Source organism: Coregonus clupeaformis, chromosome 29, assembly GCF_020615455.1.
Source record: "Coregonus clupeaformis isolate EN_2021a chromosome 29, ASM2061545v1, whole genome shotgun sequence".
NCBI lineage: Eukaryota > Metazoa > Chordata > Actinopteri > Salmoniformes > Salmonidae > Coregonus > Coregonus clupeaformis.
In genome coordinates, this window is record NC_059220.1 from 35,703,124 (window position 1) to 35,728,076 (window position 24,953).

At 49.4% G+C, this 24,953-nt stretch overlaps 1 protein-coding gene across 5 annotated transcripts in view; it reads left to right on the top strand.

Annotated features, from left to right (window-relative positions):
- Positions 1-265: 265 nt before the first annotated feature.
- Positions 266-24,953, top strand: part of LOC121571734 (skin secretory protein xP2-like) — a 31,397-nt gene continuing 6,709 nt past the window's right edge. For all 5 annotated transcript variants that reach the window (XM_041883379.1, XM_041883380.1, XM_041883381.1 and 2 more), the window contains exons 1-3: positions 266-524; positions 14,752-15,306; positions 15,394-15,450. In XM_041883379.1, the coding sequence (XP_041739313.1) occupies positions 464-524; positions 14,752-15,306; positions 15,394-15,450 (673 nt within the window). In that variant the 5' untranslated portion in view covers positions 266-463. The remainder of the gene's footprint in view (positions 525-14,751; positions 15,307-15,393; positions 15,451-24,953) is intronic.

The following is a 24,953-nucleotide window of genomic DNA, read 5'->3' on the forward strand; positions in this document are numbered from 1 at the left end:
CTAAAGGCAACTTCATACAATTGATAGGTGGCTAGTAGTATTACAGAGAAACAAAATGTTAAACAAAAAAAAATTACAGGAAAAATCTAAGCGGGCACGTGCCCCTGTGACCCCTATGGGCATGACGCCTTTCCTTTATATACAGTCTGGACAGTATATGAAAAGGCTTGATGGGATTAGCCCACTCAGCTATCAGTTACTCTGTCTGGGGTGTGGCTGGGACAAAGACACACCCCCTAAAGTTGGGTCCATGTAGAGACAAAAGAATGCATGAGAAGATTGGAGCTGCAGCAGAGGAGAAGGCAACATGATAATATAGCCATCGCACACCACATCATACACATAGCTGGTCTACATTACCAGAAACATCATCTCCATCATCATTGCTACTTTTATTATTTTATTCTCACCATTCAACAGAGAAGTCTAAAACTCCAGTTTTGTAATTCAGCACATTGTTCCCATGATGTCATACCTGTGGATTCTCCTGCTGGGCAGTTTGGTGATTGGAGCCAAGACACAAGGTAAGCACTTTTACATCCTCTAATGTGCTTTTACAACTAGTTTTATGGTGCTTTATGGTTCTGTTTCTACTTGAGACAAGTTAGTTAAAGGCCCAATGCAGCCATTTTTATCTCAATATCAAATCATTTCTGGGTAACAATTAAGTACCTTACTGTGATTGTTTTCAATTAAAATGGTCAAAAAAACACAAAAATAGTTTCTTAGCAAAGAGCAATTTCTCAAGCAAGAATTTAGCTAGGACTATCTGGGAGTGGTCTGAGTGGGGGAAACTGAAAACTAGCTCTTATTGGCAGAGAGGTTTGGAACTCTCTTTCTTATTGGTCTATTAACTAATTTACTGCCTGGTGATGCCACCAGGCAGGCCAAAACTCCATCCCACCAAAACAGGCTGACATTTCAGGCAGTCTTTTCAAAAAGCTCTTAGGGGAGAGTGGGGTAAGTTAAGTCAAAGGGGTAAGTTGAGCCACCCTTTCTTCTAGGAAACCATACACAAAATTGATCATTTGACAAAATGTTTAGGAAGAGGTCCACATGGAAAAAGTGGTAAGCAAGTTAGTTCTATACATCAGTTGGGGTCTATAAGCTTCAATACGAGGTCCTAAACCTAGCATGAAAATGCATCCTTGTAGCTCTGTGGGCTAATATAGTCAAAATGTTTGCCTTGGTGTAAGTTGAGCCAATGGATGGGCCAATGGCAAGTTGAGCAAATTGAAGTGTTTTCTTCCAAGGCATAATGCAAGGCATTATCTCTGGGATGTGAGGTAACAACAGGGCCTGGCCTATGTTAAAATTATTTTAGGGGCTTCCCGAGTGGCAAGTACAGGCTCTGTCGCAGCCAGCCGCGACCTGGAGACCCATGGGGTGGCACACAATTGGCCCAGCGTCGTCCAGGGTAGGGGAGGGTTTGGCCGGCAGGGATGTTCTTGTCCCATCGCGCACTAGCGACTCCTGTGGTGGGCCAGGCTCAGTGCACGCTGACTTGGTCGCCAGGTGTACAGTGTTTCCTCCGACACATTGGTGCGGCTAGCTTCCGGGTTAGGCGGGCACTGTTTCAAGAAGCAGTGCGGCTCGGTTGGGTTGTGTTTCGGAGGACGCATGACTCTCAACCTTCGGCTCTCCCGTGTCCGTACGGGAGTTGCAGCGATGGGACAAGACTGTAACTACCAATTAGATACCACGAAAAAGGGGGTAAAATACCAACAACAACAAAAAGTGTGTTTTAAAAAGTACAGAGTGTTTGTTAGGTGTAAGCCTGTGTTAAAAGATGCTTAAAATGATTAAGAGTCAAAAAAGCTATTGTGTTGAATTGTGTTTGGGAAATAAAGATAAACATCGTTTAAAAAAGTTAGTTGTAATATTGTATTCAGTACACATATTTGTAGGCGGCTTAACATACCCTGTCCCGCGGCTCAAGAAGTTGTGCCAAGAGAACACTTGTTATGTTTCAAAAACTGTAATGTTTACATGACTTCTGACAGTGGTGGAAAAAGCACTTGAGTAAAAGTACAGATACCTTAATAGAAAGTTACTAAAGTAAAAGTGAAAGTCAACCAGTAAAATACTAAAATTATAAATATACTTAAGTATCAAAAGCAAATGTACTTGCTAAGACATACTTAAGTATCAAAAGTAAAAGTATATCATTTCAAATTCCTTATTTTAAGCAAAGCAGATGGCACCATTTTCTTGTTTTTAAAATGGACGGATAGTCAGGGGAACACTCCAACAATCAGATATAATTTACAAACGATGCATTTGTGTTTAGTGAGTCTGCCAGATCAGAGGCAGTAGGGATGACCATGTGTTCTCTTGATAAGTGCGTGAATTGGACAATTTCCCTGTCCTGCTAAGCATTCAACATGTAACAAGTAGTTTTGGGTGTCAGGGAAAATGTATGGAGCAAAAAATACATTATTTTCTTTAGGAATGAAGTGAATGTCAGATTGCGACGTGAATGCGGTAGGCGAAGTCAAACGCAGGACACCGAGCTACTGGAAACGATACTTTACTAACAAAGTAACCAGAATACAAAACAACCTCCAAACAAGGAGGGGAATACCCGCACACTAGCAACTGCCGAAAATGACGAGAACAATCACACACAATGAACGACAGAGGGTTAAATAGGGAATACAATACAACATAATAGGAAACAGGTGTACACAATCAAGACAAAACATCTCAAACACAGAAACATAGATCGGTGGCAGCTAGTACTCAGGGGACGACGAACGCCGAAGCCTGCCCGAGCAAGGAGGAGGAGCAGCCTCGGCTGATTCCGTGACAGTACCCCCCCCCCCCTTGACGCGCGGCTCCAGCCGTGCGCCGACCCCGGCCTTGGGGACGGCCAGGAGGACGCGGAGCAGGGCGAGTCGGATCACTTCGGTGGAAGTCCCTCAACATGGAGGGATCTAGGATGTCCCTCCTGGGGACCCAGCACCGTTCCTCCGGACCGTACCCCTCCCACTCCACGAGATACTGCAGGCCCCCCGTCCGACGCCTCGAATCCAAGATGGAACGGACTGAGTACGCCGGAGCCCCCTCGATGTCCAACGGGGGCGGAGGAGCCTCTCGTACCTCACTCTCCTGGAGTGGACCAGCCACCACCGGCCTGAGGAGAGACACATGGAACGAGGGGTTAATGCAGTAATTAATGGGCAGTTGTAACCTATAGCATACCTCGTTCAATCTCCTCAGGACTTTAAATGGCCCCACAAACCGCCGACCCAGCATCCGGCAGGGCAGGCGAAGGGGCAGGTTTCGGGTCGAGAGCCAGACCCGATCTCCCGGTGCATACACCGGAGCCTCACTGCGGTGGCGATCGGCGCTCGCCTTTTTCCGCCTGATAGCCCGCTGCAGATGGACATGCGCAGCGTTCCAAGTTTCTTCCGAGCGCCGAAACCACTCGTCCACCGCAGGGGCTTCGGTCTGGCTCTGATGCCAAGGTGCCAGAACCGGCTGATAACCTAGCACACACTGAAAACTCCTCTTGCCGGTCCTGGCAATACGACCTCAGAAACCTACCCACATCCTGGTTCACTCTCTCCACCTGCCCATTACTCTCGGGGTGAAAACCTGAGTTAAGGCTAATCGAGACCCCCAGACGTTCCATAAACGCCCTCCAGACTCTAGAGGTGAACTGGGGACCCCGATCAGACACTATATCCTCAGGCACCCCATAGTGCCGGAAGACGTGTGTAAACAGGGCCTCAGCAGTTTGTAGGGCAGTAGGGAGACCTGGCAGGGGAATGAGACGGCAGGCTTTAGAAAACCGATTCACAACGACCAAGATCGTAGTGTTCCCCTGGGAGGGGGGAAGGTCCGTGACAAAAATCCACCGATAGGTGAGACCACGGCCGTTGTGGAACGGGTAGGGGTTGTAACTTCCCCCTGGGCAGGTGTCTAGGTGCCTTACACTGGGCGCACACCGAGCAGGAGGAAACATAAACCCTCACGTCCTTCGCTAAAGTTGGCCACCAGTACTTCCCACTAAGACAGTGTACTGTCCGACCAATACCCAGATGACCAGACAAGGGTGACGTGTGAGCCCAGTATATCAAACGATCGCGAACCTCGAGCGGCACGTACCTCCGACCCTCTGGACACTGTGGAGGAGTAGGATCGGAACGTAACGCCCGCTCGATTTCCGCATCAACCTCCCACACCACCGGTGCCACCAGACAAGACTCCGGGAGTATGGGAGTGGGCTCAATGGACGTCTCCTCTGTGTCATATAGTCGGGACAGGGCGTCTGCCTTAGCGTTTTGGGACCCTGGTCTATAGGTGAGCTTAAATACAAAGCGGGAGAGAAACATAGACCACCTTGCCTGGCGAGGGTTCAGCCTCCTCGCTGCCCGGATGTACTCCAGGTTACGATGGTCAGTCAGAATGAGAAAAGGGTGTTTAGCCCCCTCAAGCCAATGTCTCCACACCTTCAGGGCTTGAACCACAGCTAGCAGCTCCCTGTCTCCCACGTCATAATTGCGCTCCGCCGGACCGAGCTTCTTAGAATAGAAAGCACAGGGGCGGAGTTTAGGTGGCGTACCCGAGCGCTGAGACAGCACAGCGCTGATCCTCGGAAGCGTCCACCTCCACCTGGAATGCCAAAGAGGGATCCGGATGCGCCAGCACCGGAGCCGAGGTAAACAGGTCCTTCAGACGTTTAAACGCCCTGTTCGCCTCAGCTGACCACTGCAGGCGCACCGGACCCCCCTTTAGCAGAGAGGTAATGGGAGCTGCTACCTGTCCAAAGCCCCGGATAAACCTCCGGTAGTAATTGGCAAAACCCAAGAAGCGCTGCACCTCCTTTACCGTGGTGGGAATCTGCCAATTACGCACGGCAGAAACGCGGTCAATCTCCATCTCTACCCCTGACGCGGACAACCGATGTCCCAGTAAGGAGATGGACTCCTGGAAGAACAGACATTTCTCCACCTTTGCATACAGGTCATGCTCCAACAGTCTACCACGCACTCGACGCACCAGGGACACATGCTCGGCTCGTGCAGCGGAGTATATTAGAATGTCATCAATATACACCACAACACCCTGTCCATGCAAGTCCCGGAAAATTTCATCCACAAATGATTGGAAGACTGAAGGAACATTCATTAAACCGTATGGCATTTCGAGGTACTCATAGTGACCCGAGGTGGTACTGAATGCTGTCTTCCACTCATCTCCCTCCCTAATGCGCACCAGGTTGTACGCGCTCCTGAGATCCAATTTTGTGAAGAATCGCGCCCCGTGTAATGACTCCGTCATACTAGCAATCAGAGGGAGAGGATATCTGTATTTGATTGTGATCTGATTTAGACCACGGTAATCAATACACGGGCGTAAACCCCCATCCTTCTTCTTCACAAAAAAGAAACTTGAGGACGCAGGGGAAGTGGACGGCCGTATGTAACCCTGTCTCAGAGATTCGGTGACGTAGGTCTCCATAGCGGCCGTCTCCTCCTCCTGAGACAGAGGATACACGTGACTACGTGGAAGCGCAGCGCCTACTTGGAGGTCTATCGCACAATCCCCCTGTTGATGAGGTGGTAATTGAGTCGCCTTCTTCTTACTGAAGGCGAGTGCCAAATCGGCATACTCAGGTGGAATGTGCAAGGTGGGAACTTGGTTCGGGCTTTCCACCGTCGTTGCCCCTACGGAAATGCCTACACACCGCCCAGGGAAGCCCCAACACCACGGGAAACGCAGGAGAGTCAATCAAATAAAAACGTAATATCTCCTCATGACCCTCCTGCGTTTTCATCCGGAGAGGCGCCGTGACCTCCCTAATCAATCCTGACCCCAAAGGGCGGCTATCTAGGGCATGAATAGGGAAGGGCACATCAACAGGTACGATAGGAATCCCTAACTTATAGGTGAACTGGCGATCGATAAAATTCCTAGCTGCGCCTGAATCTACTAGCACCTTATGCTGGGAGTGAGGAGAAACCTCGGGAAACACCACTTTAATACACATATGATCAACAGAGAGCTCTGGGTGAGTTGGATGCCTACTCACCTGGAATGACTCATCAGTGCGTCGCCCACTGCCTCGATTCCTAGGAGACCCTCCCCAGCACCGACCAGCAGTGGGTCCTCTGCGGCCACAGTTGGTGCAGGGGACGGCCTCCCTCCTGGTCTCCCTAGCACCAGCACCCCCGAGCTCCATAGGGGTCGGCTCGGAAGTGCTGGAATGGACGGCCCCGAATCTGGACGTCCGCGGGTAGCCAACAGGGTATCCAGGCGAATCGACATGTCCACCAGTTGATCAAAGCTGAGGTTGGTGTCCCTGCAGGCCAATTTCCGACGCACGTCCTCCCTCAGGCTACATCTATAGTGGTGTTGGCAGCCAGCGTCTGGAAGTCCAGCGCGAACTCCTGCGCGCTTCTCCTCCCCTGTCTAAGGTGGAATAGACCCTCACCCGCCGCTTTACCCTCTGGTGGATGATCGAATACTGCCTGGAAGCGGCGGGTGAACTCTGCATAGCTGACCGTAGCGGCGTCTATCCCACCCCACTCGGCGTTGGCCCACTCCAGCGCCTTGCTGGACAGACAGGAGATGAGGGCGGACACGCTCTCGTATCCCGAGGGCGCCGGGTGAATGGTTGCTAGGTAGAGTTCAACCTGGAGTAGGAAACCCTGGCACCCGGCCGCTGTGCCATCATAAGCCCTCGAGAGCGAGAGCCGAATCCCACTGGACCCCGGAGGTGAAACGATGGGCATCGCCGATGGTGGTGGTATCGTTGGAGGGGGTATAGGTAGACCCCCTCTTTCCCATCACTCAATGGTGTTCACCACCCGTTCCATGGCGGTGCCGAGAGCCTGGATCATGACCGCTTGGTGTTCAATGCGTGCCTCCATAGATCCAGCTGGCACCGCCTCTCCTGCTGACTCCATGAGAGGTGTGTGATTCTGTCAGATTGCGACGTGAATGCGGTAGGCGAAGTCAAACGCAGGACACCGAGCTACTGGAAACGATACTTTACTAACAAAGTAACCAGAATACAAAACAACCTCCAAACAGGGAGGGGAATACCCGCACACTAGCAACTGCCGAAAATGACGAGAACAATCACACACAACACACAATGAACGACAGAGGGTTAAATAGGGAATACAATACAACATAATAGGAAACAGGTGTACACAATCAAGACAAAACAAGTCAAACACAGAAACATAGATCGGTGGCAGCTAGTACTCCGGGGACGACGAACGCCGAAGCCTGCCCGAGCAAGGAGGAGGAGAAGCCTCGGCTGATTCCGTGACAGTGAAGTAAAATTAAAAGTAGTCAAAAATATAAACTACCAGTCAAAAGTTTGGACACACCTACTCATTCAAGGGTTAATTTTTTATATTTTTTACATTGTAGAATAATAGTGAAGACATCAAAACTATGAAATAACACATATGGAATCATGTAGTAAACTAAAAAGTGTTAAACAAATCAAAATATATTTTATATTTGAGATTCTTCAAATAGACACCCTTGACCTTGATGACAGCTTTGCACACTCTTGGCATTCGCTCAACCAGCTTCACCTGGAATGCTTTTCCAACAGTCTTGAAGGAGTTCCCACATATGCTGAGCACTTGTTGGCTGCTTTTCCTTCACTCTGCGGTCCGACTCATCCCAAACCATCTAAATTGGGTTGAGGTCGGGGGATTGTGGAGGCCAGGTCATCTGATGCAGCACTCCATCACTCTCCTTCTTGGTCAAATAGCCATTATACAGCCTTGAAGTGTGTTGAGTCATTGTCCTGCTGAAAAACAAATGATAGTCCCACTAAGGCCAAACCAGATGGGATGGCGTATCGCTGTAGAATGCTGTGGAAGCCATGCTGGTTAAGTGTGTCTTGAATTCTAAATAAATCACAGACAGTGTCACCAGCAAAGCACCCCCACACCATAACACCTCCTCATCCATGCTTTATGGTGGGAAATACACATGCGGAGATCATCCGTCTCACAAAGACACGGCGGTTGGAACCAAAAATCTCAAATTTGGACTCCAGACCAAAGAACACATTTCCACCGGTCTAATGTCCATCGCTCGTGTTTCTTGGCCCAAGCAGGTCTCTTCTTCTTATTGGTGTCCTTTAGTAGTTGTTTCTTTGCAGCAATTCGACCATGAAGGCCTGATTCACATAGTCCCCTCTGAACAGTTGATGTTGAGATGTGTCTGTTACTTGAACTCTGTGAAGCATTTATTTGGGCTGCAATTTCTGAGGCTGGTAACAATAATGAACTTATCCTCTGCAGCAGAGTTAACTCTGGGTCTTCCATTCCTGTCGCGGTCCTCATGATAGCCAGTGTCATCATAGCGCTTAATGGTTTTTGCGACTGAAATTTCCCGTATTGACTGACCTTCATGTCTTAAAGTAATGATGATGGACTGTCGTTTCTCTTTGCTTATTTGAGCTGTTCTTGCAATAATATGGACTTGGTATTTTACCAAATCGGGCTATCTTCTGTATAAAAATATAGAAAAACCCTGGAATGAGTAGGTGTGTCCAAACCTTTGACTGGTACTGTAAATAGTAAAGTGAAGTACAGATACCCCCAAAAAACTACTTAAGTAGTACTTTAAAGTATTTCTATACCATTGCATTCTAGTTATATGTTGTTATCTTTGTTAGAAAGAATACTATATTTCCCTTCACGGAGTGATGCTGAATGTAAAAGATGGCTGAATTTACTCTACTCTCCCCTACACTAAAAGGGCATTATCATAATGTTCACAATTTCACAGTATCATTCCAACCTCATAGTGTGGAAATATACACTGAGTGTACAAAACATTAAGAACATCTGCTCTTTCCATGACATAGGCTGACCAGGTGAATACAGGTGAAAGCTATGATCCCTTATTGATGTCACTTGTTAAATCCACTTCAGTCAGTGTAGTTGAAGGGTAGGAGACAGGTTAAAGAAGGATTTTTAAGCCTTGAGACAATTGAGACATGGATTGTGTATGTGTGCCATTCAGAGGGTGAATGGGCAAGACAAAATATTTAAGTGCCTTTGAATGGGGTATAGTAGTATGTGCCAAGCGCACCGGTTTGAGTGTCAAGAACTGCAACACTGCTGGGTTTTTCATGCTAAACAGTTTCCCATGTGTATCAAGAATGGCCCACCACCCAAAGGACATCCAGCCAACTTGACACAACTGTGGGAAGCATTGGAGTCAACATGGGCCAGCATCCCTGTGGAACACTTTGGACGCCTTATAGAGTCCATGCCCTGAAAGATTTAGGCTGTTCTGAGGGCAAAAGGTGGTGCAACCCAATATTAGGAAGGTGTTCCTAATGTTTTGTACACTCAGTGTATATAAAACACAGGAAAATGTTGGAATTCACTGGGCCTTTAAGTACTGTCACATCCAGGATTGCACCAAGGTGCAGCGTGGAATGCATACATGTTTATTAACGAATTTAACACACTACAAAACAACAAAAGCAACGTAACGTGAAGCTCACAATGGCTACACACAAACAAGCCAAACAAGAGTCAAGACCCCACAACTAAGGTAGGCAACCAGGCTACCTAAGTATGATCCCCAATCAGAGACAACGATCGACAGCTGCCTCTGATTGGGAACCACACCCGGCCAACATAGAAATACACCACATAGATTGACACATAGATATACACATTACATAGATACTCACACCCTGACCAAACCAACTAGCGAACTCTATGTCAGGGCGTGACAGTACCCCCCCCCCCCCAAAGGTGCGGACTCCGGCCGCAAAACCTAACAGGGGTAGGTCCGGGTGGGCATCTAGCCTCGGTGGTGGCTCCGGCTCCGGGCGTGACGTCCTCTCCCTTACTGCCTCCCCGTTGTACCCCTGGTCCGGTCTGGACCTCGGCGCGATGCTTCCCCTCTCAGTCCTCCCACGATGCACCAAGCCCTGTCTGGACCCTGGTGTGGGAGGCCCCGACCCTGGAGAGGGGCCGACGTCTGGGCCTGGACCGGCAATCCCCCCGCGATGCACCAAGCCCTATCTGGACCCTGGTGTGGGAGGCCCCGACCCTGGAGAGGGGTTGACGTCTGGTTCTGGAGTGGAGCCACTGACCGGAGCTGAACTGGACCCCGGTGGAGCGGACTGCTCTGGCACTGGAGTGGAGCAGCTGACCGGAGCTGGACTGGGCACCGGTGGAGCGGACTGCTCTGGCACTGGAGTGGAGCAGCTGACCGGAGCTGGACTGGGCACCGGTGGAGCGGACTGCTCTGGCACTGGAGTGGAGCAGCTGACCGGCATGACAAGTACTCACCTTTTACACCCGCTACTTCAAGTACATCCTCTCTGTCTATCTGTACCTGAGGCTGAAATGCAGACTAAATAAATAAATGTTTATAAACCTGCTCTGATTTATCATTATATACACACTGTAGGCTATGTGTCAGATATGAACATTTATTTATGTAAAACATTATTTACTCAGATATGATGCTGGTGTATAGATGTGTTATACTGTATATACAGTGCCTTAGGAAAGTATTCAGACCCCTTGACTTTTTCCACATTTTGTTACGTTACAGCCTCATTCTAAAATGTATTAAATAAATAAAAATCCTCAGCAATCTACACACAATATCCCATAATGACAAAGCGAAAACCGTTATTTATAAATTTTTCAGATCCTTTGCTATGACACTCGAAATTGCGCTCAGCTGCATCCTGTTTCCATTGATCATCCTTGAGTTGTTGATACGACTTGATTGGAGTCTACCTGTGGTAAATTCAACTGATTGATCATGATTTGGAAAGGCACACACCTGTCTATATAAGGTCCCACAGTTGACAGTGCATGTCAGAGCAAAAACCAAGCCAAGAGGTCAAAGGAATTGTCTGTAGAGCTCAGAGACAGGATTGTGTCGAGGCATAGATCTGGGAAAGGGTACCAAAAATGTCTGCAGCATTGAAGGGCCCAAAAGCACAGTGGCCTCCATCATTCTTAAATGGAAGAAGTTTGGAACCACCAAGACTCTTCCTAGAGCTGGCCGCCTGACCAAACTGAGCAATCGGGGGAGAAGGGCCTTGGTCAGGGAGGTGACCAAGAACCTGATGGTCACTCTGACAGAGCTCTAGTTCCTCTGTGGAGATGGGAGAACATTCCAGAAGGACAACAATCTCTGCAGCACTCCACCAATCAGGCCTTTATGGTAGAGTGACCAGACGGAAGCCACTCCTCAGTAAAAGGCACATGACAGCCCATGTGGAGTTTGCCAAAAGGCACCTAAAGACTCTCAGACCATGAGAAACAAGATTCTCTGTCTGATGAAACCAAGATTGAACTATTTGGCCTGAATGCCAAGCGTCACATCTGGAGGAAACCTGGCACCATCCCTACGGTGAAGCATGGTGGTGGCAGCATCATGCTGTGGGGATGTTTTTCAGCGGCAGGGACTGGGAGACTAGTCAGGATCGAGGCAAAGATGAACGGAGCAAAGTACAGAGAACTCCTTGATAAAAACCTGCTCCAAAGCGCTCAGGACCTCAGACTGGGGCGAAGTTTCACCTTCCAACAGGACAACGACCCTAAGCACACAGCCAAGACAACGCAGGAGTTGCTTCGGGACAAGTCTCTGAATGTCCTTGAGTGGCCCAGCCAGAGCCCGGACTTGAACCCGATCTAACATCTCTGGAGAGACCTGAAAATAGCTGTGCAGCAACGCTCCCCATCCAACCTGACAGAGCTTGAGAGGATCTGCAGAGAAGAATGGGAGAAACTCCCCAAATACAGGTGAGCCAAGCTTGTAGTGTCATACCCAAGAAGACTTGAGGCTGTAATCGCTACCAAAGGTGTTTCAACAAAGTACTGAGTAAAGGGTCTGAATACTTATGTAAGTGTGATTTCCGTTTTTTTTTTTTTATAAATTAGCAAACATTTCTATAAACCTCTTTTTGCTTTGTCATTATGGGGTATTGTGTGTAGATTGATGAGGAAAGAAAACAATTTTATCAATTTTATAATAAGGCTGTAGCCTAACAAAGTGTGGAAAAAGTCAAGGGGTCTGAATTCTTTCCGAAGGCACTGTATATAGTCCTATAGGTTGTGGCCTACTGCATCTATGGTATTTTCCTACTGCATGTATCTATTCTATAGTGTGTGGACACTGGTAGAAATGTGTTTAATAAAGCATTTTGTGACAACTGCTGAGTTATTAGTCTCACCTGGCTTTAGTCATGTTGGTGAATGTTGTGACATAATAGTTGTTGTTGGTAAGTGTTGTTGTCCACAGAGAGAGAGGCCCCACTCTCCAAGGGTTGTCAGGGAGAGTTGGGATATGCAAAAAAAAACATTTCCAATTCACACATGCTATTAATACACACTTGTGTACATGTACAACTGTACATGTGTGAAATAGGACAAATATAAGCACCCACTACATTATTATTATTCCTGGTTGCCACACCCACCCCTTGGTAGACTCTGGCTGGGATCTGAAGCCAGTTCGTTAAAGGTTAAATGCATCCATTTTATCTCAATATCAAATCATTTCTGGGTAACAATTAAGTACCTTACCGTGATTGTTTTCAATTAAAATGAAGAAAAAAAAGCTTCTTAGCAAAGAGCAATTTCTCAAGCAATAATTTAGCTAGGACTGTCTGGGAGTGGTCTGTGGGGAGAGGAAAACTGAAAATTAGCTGTTATTGGCAGAGAGGTTTGGAACTATCTTTCTTATCAGCCTATTAACAAATGTACTCCATGGTGATGTCACCATCGAAGGCCAAAACTCCATCCCACCAAAACAGGCAAAACTTTCAGGCGGTCTTTTCAAACAGCTCTTACACTAAAAGGGCTTTATCATAATTTTCACAATTTCACAGGCAAATTGACATTCAATGATGAGACCACCCATTTCCAAATGACAGAGGCAAATGCAGCACATTGCAATGCTTGCAGTTCTACCTCCAGTTACTGCAGGTGGATTGAGCACTGCGCTCAACATACTATAAAATGTTCCGTTTTTACATACCAAAAATGGCTTCTATTTAGAACGCAAGTATGGGTATTCCTACATGTTCTAGATCAGTGGTTCCGTAGAATTTTCTAGATCAGGGGTTCTGTGCTTTGAGCCACCTGGATTCTACTGTGACCCTCCAGTTAATCAAAACAACTGGTCCATCTGAAAAGGAACGCTATTCCCCACAGTGCATTATCCTGTTGTCATTATCCTGTTGGCCAGCTGAAACAGGGAGAAACAACAGCAGGGGTCCCTCTACGCTTCCACACAATATAAATACCTGAGAACACATTGTTCTAACTCAGGGTTTCCCAGTATGAAAAATGTATGCACTCACTAACTGTAAGTCGCTCTGGATAAGAGCGTCTGCTAAATTACTAAAATGTAAATGTAAAAAAAATTGTAGTGATTTTCTCTTTTCGGTAGTTAAACTCCTTGAGTTGTAGTTTGCCCTGATATTACTACAGCACTGTGTAGGGGAGGGTCTGCTCTCTGTCATTCTCTTGACTCTAAGTGTGTGTGTGTGTGTGTGTGTGTGTGTGTGTAACTCGGCCAGTGTCAGCCAGCCTCCTATAGTTCCTATAGGGGAAGCCCTCGCTCTGTAATGTTGTGGAACTTCCAAACACAAACATTCTGTTCTCTTCTCTCCCCTCTGTTCCACACTTCCTCTTAACACACACATGGAATATGGGGGGGGCTGTCTCTATTTACCCCACACACATGGAGTACTGGGGGGGGGCTGTCTCTATTTACCCCACACACGTGGAATATATGGGGGCGGTCTCTATTTAACACATACTCGCACGCACGCATGCACAAACACACACACACATACACACACACACACAGATAGAACATAACATAGAAGGAAGCCTATGTTCCTATGTTCCACTGCCTTGTCATTTATTCACACACATGGGACCTATGCATTTGCATTCATACAGGCACTCCACTTCAGCAACTTTAACTGCCTCAGTCTCATGGTGGGGTCTTTGTATGTACATTGTGTGTGCATGAGTCCTACAGCTCAGAAAAGCTCTAACATCAGATGAGAACAGCAACGCGTTGTATAGTTGTATGTGGATCCCCCACCCACATGCTGTATGGTTAAGGTACAGTAGTCTTAAGGTACAGTGGTCTTAAGGTACAGTAGTCTTAAGTCCCTGTCTCTCTTTTCCTGACCAAACTCCCACATACAATACAGTATTGCCAGTGTGTCTGCCTTGGTCATTGTTGATGGATTGTGTTTCAGGACTATTGATTCTGTTCTTTAGAACAGGGATGGGCAACTCCAGTCTCTGAGGGCCATAGAGTGTGTAGACCTTTGTTCCAACCCAGCTCGAACACCTCATTCAACTGGTTCAGTGTGGCCCGTTAAATCAGAAGGTGGATCAGGAGCAGGGCTGAAACAAGAGCCTGCACACACTGCGCCCCTCCAGGACCAGCTGGCCATGCCTGGTTGAGAGAAATAAGAGGGTTGGAGTGAGAAAGTAGCCTGCTGTTTTGCCTCTATACTCTCTGGCACACTGCTGCACCTTACATACAGTAGGGGAATGTCACAGCCCCCTATGATTGCAACACACACACACACACACACACACACACACACACACACACACTAGAGTAGACCTGCCAACTGAAAGTCGAGGTGTGTCTGAATATTTATTGATGATGATATAAAATGTGATGGGGGACACTTAGCATGACTACCATACATTGCTGTCTGCTAAAGGAAAAGTCTGTTCCTCTCTCCAGAAGACCCTGCTGCTGAGCCAGAAACAAAGGAACCAGAAGCAGAAGCAGCAGAGCCCGAGGCCCCAGCAGAGGAAGTAGCTGCCGAGGAGGCCCCAGCTGCTGAGGAGGCTCCGGCAGAAGAAGAGGAGGAGGCTGCAGAAGAGGAGGAGGCTGCAGAGGAGGAGGCTGCAAGTTCTGAGGAGGCTCCGGCTACAGACCAAGAGGCTGCAGCTGCAGAAGGGGAGGCTCCGGCTACAGACCAAGAGGCTGCAGCTGCAGAAGGGGAGGCTCCGGCTACAGACCAAGAGGCTACAGCTGCAGAAGGGGAGGCTCCGGCTACAGACCAAGAGGCTGCAGCTGCAGAAGGGGAGGCTCCGGCTACAGACCAAGAGGCTGCAGCTGCAGAAGGGGAGGCTCCGGCTACAGACCAAGAGGCTGCAGCTGCAGAAGGGGAGGCTCCGGCTACAGACCAAGAGGCTGCAGCTGCAGAAGGAGAGGCTCCGACAGAGGACACAGAAGTAGTAGAAGAACCAACAGTGGAAGTAGAGGTGGCCCCTGAAGCTGAGGCAGAACCAGGTGAGCCACACACACACACACACACACACACACACATACATACACATATACACACACACAGTTGTTAATGGTTATTGTTGTGTTTAGAAGCGGAGGCGGCAGAACCAGAAGCAGAGGAACCTGCTGTAGAAGAGGAAGCTGCAGGTCAGACACCCCATATAACTACAGTACATTCATGACCTTTGCATGTATGTTAAGTGTATGAGACCAGTTTCCATTTATTTAGCTGTATGGTAGTGTTGGGTATGAACGAGTTCTTGGATCCGTTTGTCCTTACTTTTGGGAATCTAAAGTGGAGGGGGCTGGAGGTTCAGGTGAAGTCGGTGGGGAGAGTCAAGTGCAATTTAGTTTGCCTTCTGAGGACTCTGACTGAGAGAGTCAACAGCCAACCACAGCAACAGAACTTGACATTCTAGCCGATGACCTTTCCGAGTTCCCATAGGACACTTTAGAAGTTCTATTATAGACAGAATATATGTTGGAATGCAAGGTCAGCGAAAGTGTCCTCAAAACAGTCTTAAACTGTTGAACTCAAACTGTATATCCAAATACATTGATACTGTGATTCTGCCAGTGTGTAGGCCTCAATTCACTATCCTCTAACGGTGTAAATTCAAATGAATTGATATTAGTTTTCTGCTTCAAAACACACGCTGGCGTACACACTCACACCCACACACCTCTCCCCCTCTCTGTAGTTACTGACAGGTTTGTTAGGAGTGAGATCATCTATATGGCCTGTGTAGTAATGAGTGAGACTGTGTTGGAAGTGTCTCAACTTGTTTAATTTAAACATCATGTTCATGTCTTATTATTTATTTTAGTCGGTACATTATAATCTGTTTCATACATCTCATTACAGCCTCAGGTAATACCAGAGACATAAGTACGGCTTTATGTGTTAGTCATGTTCTTACAGTGTAAGGTTATGGCTTGTTAGACTGCACCTAAAATGGTATTATTAGTAAAATCACACTTTATCATGAAATGTGTGTTTAATGCCTAGATTCAATCCGGACCGTGGAAGATCCACTTTATAGCGCACTTGACATTTAAAGGTAATTTACGATTGAGCCAACACAATATGAGCTCAGCCATCCCCATGTTCACAGAGACTGCATTCACAGTAAATGCTGAAATGCAGTCGAACATGGGAACATAGCCTTTAAAGGGCGGCTGAACTCACCGTTTTTGCCTGGGCTTGCTCCTAGGTTTGCTGCTGCTCATTAAGAAAAATGTGATTTGTGTCTTGGGGTGTGGTTCGATGTGGGTGTGCTAGGATCAATATAGTGCCTTGGCAGTTATTGTTGTTTGTCCCTCTTGAATCCCAGAAGCAACAACATAGCCACTACCACTTCACCCTCAAAATAGTTTATTAATCGAAGTTACACTATATACAAAAGTATGTGGACACCCCTTCAAATTAGTGGATTCGGCTATTTCAGCCACACCCATTGCTGACAGGTGTATAAAATCGAGCACACAGACATGCAATCTCCATAGACAAACATTGGCAGTAGAATGGTCTTACTGAAGAGCTCCGTGTCTTTCAACGTGGCACCATCATAGGATGCCACCTTTCCAACAAGTCAGTTCGTCAAATTTCTGCCCTGCTAGAGCTGCCCCGTTCAACTGTAAGTGCTGTTATTGTGAAGTGGAAGCGTCTAGGAGCAACAACGGCTCAGCCGCAAAGTGGTAGGCCACACAAGCTCACAGAACAGGATTGCTGTGTAAAAATCGTCTGTCCTCGGTTGCAACACTCACTACAGAGTTCCAAACTGCCTCTGGAAGCAACATAAACGCAATAACTGTTTGTTGGGAGCTTCATGAAATGTGTTTCCATGGCCGAGCAGCCGCACACAAGCCTAATATTACCATACACCATGCCAAGCGTCTGCTGGAGTGGTGTAAAGCTCGCCGCCATTGGACTCTCGAGCAGCTACAGCATACAATGACATTCTAGACGATTCTTTGCTTCCAATTTAGTGGCAACAGTTTGAGGAAGGCCCCCACGCCTCAGCCGGCTCGTCAGACTTCCACACCTCAGCCGGCTCGTCAGACTTCCACACCTCAGCCGGCTTGTCAAGCTCCCACACCTCAGCCAGCTCATCAGGATTCCATGCCTCAGCCGGCTCGTCAGGCTTCCACGCCTCAGCTGGCTCATCAGTCTCCCACGCCTCGGCCGGTCCGTCAGGCTCGACAGGTTCCTGCGCCTCGGCCGGCTCGTGAGGCTCCCATACCTCGGCTGGCCCGTCATGCTCGACAGGTTCCCCTGCCTCGGCTGGCTCATGAGGCTCCCATGCCTTGGCTGGCCCATCAGGCTCGACAGGTTCCCCTGCCTCGGCCGGCTCATGAGGCTCCCATGCCATGGCTGGCCCATCAGGCTCGACAGATTCCCGCACCTCGGCCGGCTCGTCAGGCTCCCGTGCCCCGACCAGCCCATCAGGCTCGCCCAGGTGTCCCTGGAGGGGGGGGGGGGGTACTGTCACGCCTGCTCCCGCTCCACCTCCCAGGCGCTCGAGGGCGCCAGGCTGCCCATCCTTACGCACACCTGTCACCATCATTACGCACATCTGCACTTCATTGGACTCACCTGGACTTCATCACTGTTTAATTACCTCCCCTATATCTGTCTGTTCCTCAGTTGTGATCCCCGTGTCAGCATTAATGTTGTTATGTTTCCCCTGTCCAGACGCTGTCCGTGTTTTGTTTCATGTCTTTTTATATTAAATATTCACTCCCTGTACCTGCTTCTCGTCTCCCAGCGTCTGTCCTCACACTTTATGTGGGCAAATAAAACACATAGAATAAAAAGGGACGTTTTACATCTTCCTAAGTCAGACGGTGGTTTTAACCTCCTAGACTTGGAATTGTATCAACTCACCACCCAGGGCTTGTACTTGAAACATATTGTTAAATGCACTAAAGACGAACAATGCGTACATATTGAAGATGCGCATACTAACCCCCATAATATTTTCACGTGTCTATTTTCAAAGGATAAAGCTAAGAACATTAACAACTTCATAGTTAAGAGCACTATACAGTGAGGGAAAAAAGTATTTGATCCCTGGCTGATTTTGTACGTTTGCCCACTGACAAAGACATGATCAGTCTATCATTTTAATGGTAGGTTTATCTGAACAGTGAGAGACAGAATAATAACAACAAAAATCCAGAAAAACGAATGTCAAAATTTTTATAAATTGATTTGCATTTTAATGAGGGAAATAAGTATTTGACCCCTCTGCAAAACATGACAGGTTGAGCAGGACTGGGGGCTCTACATTGAAAAAGTACACATCTCAGGAGGGATTTTGTTCCACTCCTCTTTGCAGATTTTCTCCAAGTCATTAAGGTTTCGAGGCTGACGTTTGGCAACTCGAACCTTCAGCTCCCTCCACAGATTTTCTATGGGATTAAGGTCTGGAGACTGGCTAGGCCACTCCAGGACCTTAATGTGCTTCTTCTTCTTCTTGAGCCACTCCTTTGTTGCCATGGCCGTGTGTTTTGGGTCATTGTCATGCTGGAATACCCATCCACAACCAATTTTCAATGCCCTGGCTGAGGGAAGGAGATTCTCACCCAAGATTTGACGGTACATGGCCCCGTCCATCGTCCCTTTGATTCTGTGAAGTTGTCCTGTCCCCTTAGCAGAAAAACACCCCCAAAGCATAATGTTTCCACTTCCATGTTTGACGGTAGGGATGGTGTTCTTGGGGTCATAGGCAGCATTCTTCCTCCTCCAAACACGGCGAGTTGAGTTGATGCCAAAGAGCTCAATTTCGGTCTCATCTGACCACAACACTTTCACCCAGTTCTCCTCTGAATCATTCAGATGTTCATTGGCAAACTTCAGACGGGCCTGTATATGTACTTTCTTGAGCAGGGGGACCTTGCAGGTGCTGCAGGATTTCAGTCCTTCATGGCGTAGTGTGTTACCAATTGTTTTCTTGGTGACTATGGTCCCAGCTGCCTTGAGATCATTGACAAGATCCTCCCGTGTAGTTCTGGGCTGATTCCTCACCGTTCTCATGATCATTGCAACTCCACCAGGTGGGATCTTGCATGGAGCCCTAGGCCGAGGGAGATTGGCAGTTATTTAGTGTTTCTTCCATTTGCGAATAATCCCACCAACTGTTGTCACCTTCTCACCAAGCTGCTTGGCGATGGTCTTGTAGCACTTTCCAGCCTTGTGTAGGTCTACAATCTTGTCGCTAACATCCTTGGAGAGCTCTTTGGTCTTGGCCATGGTGGAGAGTTTGGAATCTGATTGATTGATTGCTTCTGTGGACAGGTGTCTTTTATACAGGTAACAAGCTAATCTCAGCTCGTTACCTGTATAAAAGACACCTGGGAGCCAGAAATCTTTCTGATTGAGAGGGGGTCAAATACTTATTTCCTTCATTAAAATGCAAATCAATTTATAACATTTTTGACATGCGATTTTCTGGATTTTTTTGTTGTTATTCTGTCTCTCACTGTTCAAATAAACCTACCATTAAAATTATAGACTGATCATTTCTTTGTCAGTGGGCAAACGTACAAAATCAGCAGATCAAATATTTTTTCCCTCACTGTAACTGTATGGAAGAAAATTAAACGGATTCTACAAGAACCACTATAATTGTCACTGTCAAGGGGTGCTGAAGGTGGGTGTGGTGCATGAATCAAGCGCAGGACGCAGAAGCTCAGTCCAAAAGACTTTAGTGCAATATTCACGTAGAAAATAAGCACAATAAGCCCGAAGGCGAAATCACGGCGCACACAGGCGTCAAACAAACGGCGCACTAACATGTGCGAAAAACCTCTCCAAAACACTGGAGGGAAGTACGTAGCTCCAACACGAAAACAGAAGAGCAATCACACACAAAGACAAACACAACCAACGAGAACTAAATAGGACACTAACGAGGACTAACAAGACACAGGTGTACAACATAAAGACAAAACCAAACGAACATGAAACATAGATCGGTGGTAGCTAGTACTCCGGGGACGACGACCGCCGAAGCCTGCCCGAACCAGGAGGAGGAGCAGCCTCGGCTGAAACCGTGACAGTACCCCACCCCCCTTGACGCGCGGCTCCAGCCGTGCGCCGACCCCGGCCTCGGAGACGACCAGGAGGACGCGGAGCAGGGCGCGCGGGATGGTCCCGGTGGAACTCCGACAGGAGAGATGGGTCTAGGATGTCCCTCCGCGGCACCCAGCACCGCTCCTCCGGGCCGTACCCCTCCCACTCCACGAGATACTGGAGACCCCCCCATCCGGCGTCTGGAGTCCAAGATGGACCGAACGGTGTACGCCGGAGCCCCCTCGATGTCCAGTGGGGGCGGAGGATTCTCTCCCATCTCATTGTCCTGGAGTGGACCAGCTACCACCGGCCTGAGAAGAGACACATGGAACGAGGGGTTAATATTCTTATACTCAACAGGTAGATGTAACCTATAACACACCTCGTTCAATCTTCTCAGGACTTTAAAGGGGGCCCACAAACCGCCGACCCAGCTTCCGGCAGGGCAGGCGGAGGGGTAGGTTTCTGGTAGAGAGCCAGACTCGATCTCCGGGTGCGTACACCGGCCCCTCACTGCGGTGGAGATCGGCGCTCGCCTTGTGACGAAGGACGGCCCGCTGCAGGTGGACGTGGGCAGCGTTCCACGTCTCTTCCGCGCGCCTCATCCAATCATCCACCGCAGGGGCCTCGATCTGGCTCTGCTGCCACGGTGCCAGAACCGGCTGGTAACCTAACACACATTGGAAGGGGGTTAGGTTGGTAGAGGAGTGGCGGAGAGAGTTCTGGGCCATCTCGGCCCAGGGAATGTACCGTGCCCACTCCTCAGGCCGGTCCTGGCAATACGACCTCAGAAACCTACCCACATCCTGGTTGACACGTTCTACCTGCCCGTTACTCTCCGGGTGGTACCCTGAGGTAAGGCTAACCGAGACCCCCAAACGCTCCATGAACGCTCTCCAAACACGGGAGGTAAACTGGGGGGCCTCGATCAGACACTATATCCTCGGGTACCCCGTAATGCCGGAAGACGTGGGTAAATAGGGCCTCAGGGGTCTGTAGGGCAGTAGGAAGACCCGACATAGGGAGAAGACGACAGGCCTTAGAGAACCGGTCCACAACGACCAGGATGGTGGTATTCCCCTGAGAGAGGGGAAGGTCTGTCACAAAATCCACCGAGAGGTGGGACCATGGTCGTTGTGGAACGGGCAGGGGTTGTAACTTACCCCTGGGCAGATGTCGGGGCGCCTTACACTGGGCGCACACCGAGCAGGAGGAGACATAAACCCTCACATCCCTAGCCAAAGTAGGCCACCAGTATTTAGTGCTAAGGCAATGCACTGTCCACCCAATACCCGGATGTCCAGAGGAGGGTGACGTGTGAGCCCAGTAAATGAGTCGATCCCGAATCTCGAGCGGAACGTACTTCCGACCCTCAGGACACTGTGGAGGGCTGGGGTCGGTACGCAACGCTCGCTCGATTTCGGCATCGACCTCCCACACCACCGGTGCCACAAGGCAAGACTCCGGTAGTATGGGAGTAGGCTCAACGGACCTCTCCTCCGTGTCATACCGCCGGGACAGTGCATCTGCCTTACCATTCTGGGACCCAGGGATGTACGTGATTTTAAATACGAACCTGGTGAGAAACATACTCCATCGAGCCTGGCGAGGGTTCAGTCTCCTCGCTGCCCGGATGTACTCCAGGTTCCGATGGTCAGTCAAAATGAGGAAAGGGTGTTGAGCCCCCTCAAGCCAATGCCTCCACACCTTAAGGGCTTGAACTACAGCTAACAGCTCCCTGTCCCCAACGTCATAGTTACGCTCCGCCGGGCTGAGCTTTTTTGAGTAAAAAGCACAGGGGTGGAGTTTAGGTGGCGAGCCGGACCGTTGAGAGAGAACGGCCCCTATACCGGCCTCAGACGCGTCCACCTCAACCTGAAAGGGTAATGCGGGATCCGGATGCGCCAGCACCGGAGCCGACGTAAACAGGTCCTTCAGTCTCCCAAAGGCCCTGTCCGCATCAGCTGACCACTGCAGGCGCACCGGACCCCCTTTCAGAAGGGACATGATGGGAGCTGCCACCTGTCCAAAACCCCGGATAAACCTCCGGTAGTAATTCGCAAAGCCCAAGAACTGCTGCACCTCTTTTACAGTGGTTGGGGTTTGCCAATTACGCACAGCGGACACACGATCCACCTCCATTCTCACCCCTGACGCGGACAACCGATAACCCAAAAAGGAGACCGACTCCTGGAAAAACAGACATTTCTCTGCCTTGACATATAGGTCGTGCTCCAACAGCCTCCTCAATACACGACGCACCAGGGTTACATGCTCGGCTCGGGTAGGCGAGTACACCAGAATATCATCAATGTACACGACCACCCCTTGTCCCTGCATATCCCGGAAAATGTCATCTACGAAGGATTGGAAGACTGATGGAGCATTCATCAACCCATATGGCATGACAAGATACTCGAAATGACCTGACGTGGTACTAAACGCTGTCTTCCATTCGTCGCCCTCCCTAATGCGCACCAAGTTATACGCGCTCCTGAGATCCAGTTTTGTGAAAAACCGCGCTCCATGCAATGACTCCGTCATGGTCACAATCAGAGGGAGTGGATAACTGTATTTCACAGTAATCTGATTGAGACCACGGTAATCAATGCACGGGCGCAACCCTCCATCTTTCTTTTTCACAAAAAAGAAGCTCGAGGAGGCGGGAGAAGTGGAGGGCCGAATGTATCCCTGTCTCAAAGATTCGGCTATGTAAGTCTCCATAGCTTTTCTCTCCTCTTGAGACAAAGGATACACATGGCTCCGTGGGAGCGCTGCTCCTGCCTGGAGATCAATCGCACAATCCCCCTGTCTATGATGAGGCAACTGCGTCGCCCTAGTTTTGCTAAACACGAGAGCTAAATCCCCATATTCAGGCGGAATGTGCAGTGCGGGCACTTGGTTTGGACTTTCCACCGAAGTCGCCCCACGGAAACACCCAGACATCGCCCCTCGCACTGAGCAGACCACCCATCGAGAGCCCTCTGTTGCCACGAAATAGCAGGGTTATGGGTGCTTAACCAGGGAATTCCCAGCACCATGGGTACGCAGGAGAGTCGATCAGATACAGCTGTATAGTCTCTTCATGACCCCCCTGCGCACACATCCTAAGTGGCGCTGTGATCTCCCTAATCAACCCCGACCCCAACGGGCGGCTATCTAAGGCATGAACGGGAAAAGGTTTGTCAACAGGTAGGAGAGGGATCCCTAAATCTAAACAAAACTTCTGATCAACAAAATTCCCAGCTGCGCCTGAATCTACTAGCGCCTTATGCTGGGAATGAGGTGCAACCTGTGGAAAACAAACAGGTATACAAAAGTGCGCAACAGAAAGCTCTGGGTAAGTGGGACGTCTACTCACCTGGGAGTCCCCCCCAGTGCGTGGCCTGTTGTCTTCTCCCCCGGAGAACCCTCCCCAGCACCTGGCCGCAGTGTGCCCTCCACGACCGCACTTGGTGCAGGAGACAGGCCCCCTCGGGCTCCTCCTCCTCCTTTCTCTAGCGCCGGCACCCCCGAGCTCCATAGGGCACGGCTCGGAGGTGCCGGAGGGCGGAATGGACGGACCCCCCTCGGGACGTCCACGGGTGGCCAGCAGGGTGTCCAGATGGATGGACATATCGACCAACTGGTCGAAGATAAGATGGGTATCCCTGCAGGCCAACTCACGTTGAACGTCCTCCCGTAGGCTACATCGAAAATGGTAGATGAGGGCCCGTTCATTCCACCCTGCGTCCGCCGCTAGAGTCCGGAACTCTAGAGCAAACGCCTGTGCGCTCCTCCTCCCCTGTCTCAAGTGGACTAGACGCTCCCCGCCGCTTTGCCCTCAGGTGGATGGTCGAACACGGCCTTGAAGCGACGGGGAGAACTCGGGCGTAGGAGATGGTGTTGGCGTCCATCTTCCTCCACTCGGCGTTAGCCCACTCCAACGCCTTGCCCGTGAGACAGGAGATGAGGGCGGAAACGCTCGTGTCCCGAGGGCACCGGGTGTACAGTGGCCAGGTAGAGCTCCACCTGCAGGAGGAACCCCTGACACCCGGCAGCTGTTCCGTCATACGCCCTCGGGAGCGAGAGCCGAATCCCCCTGGGTTCCGGACCTGGGACTGGTGGACCGGCCGATGGGGTTGGCAGGGTAGGTGGAGGTGTGGGTACCCTGCTGGCCTCCCATCGGTGCAAGGTGTTGATGACGTCCTGTAGAGCGGTCCCCAGTTGTCGTATCTGGTCATCTTGGCCGCGGACATGCTCCTCGAGCGACTCAGGCGTAACTGCAGATCCTGCTGATTCCATTCTGGTGTGTGATTCTGTCAAGGGGTGCTGAAGGTGGGTGTGGTGCATGAATCAAGCGCAGGACGCAGAAGCTCAGTCCAAAAGACTTTAGTGCAATATTCACGTAGAAAATAAGCACAATAAGCCCGAAGGCGAAATCACGGCGCACACAGGCGTCAAACAAACGGCGCACTAACATGTGCGAAAAACCTCTCCAAAACACTGGAGCTGTAGCTCGTTGTCTCTGATTGGGGACCATACTTAGGCAGCCTGTTTTGCACTAGTCTTTGTGGGATCTTGTTCCGTAAGG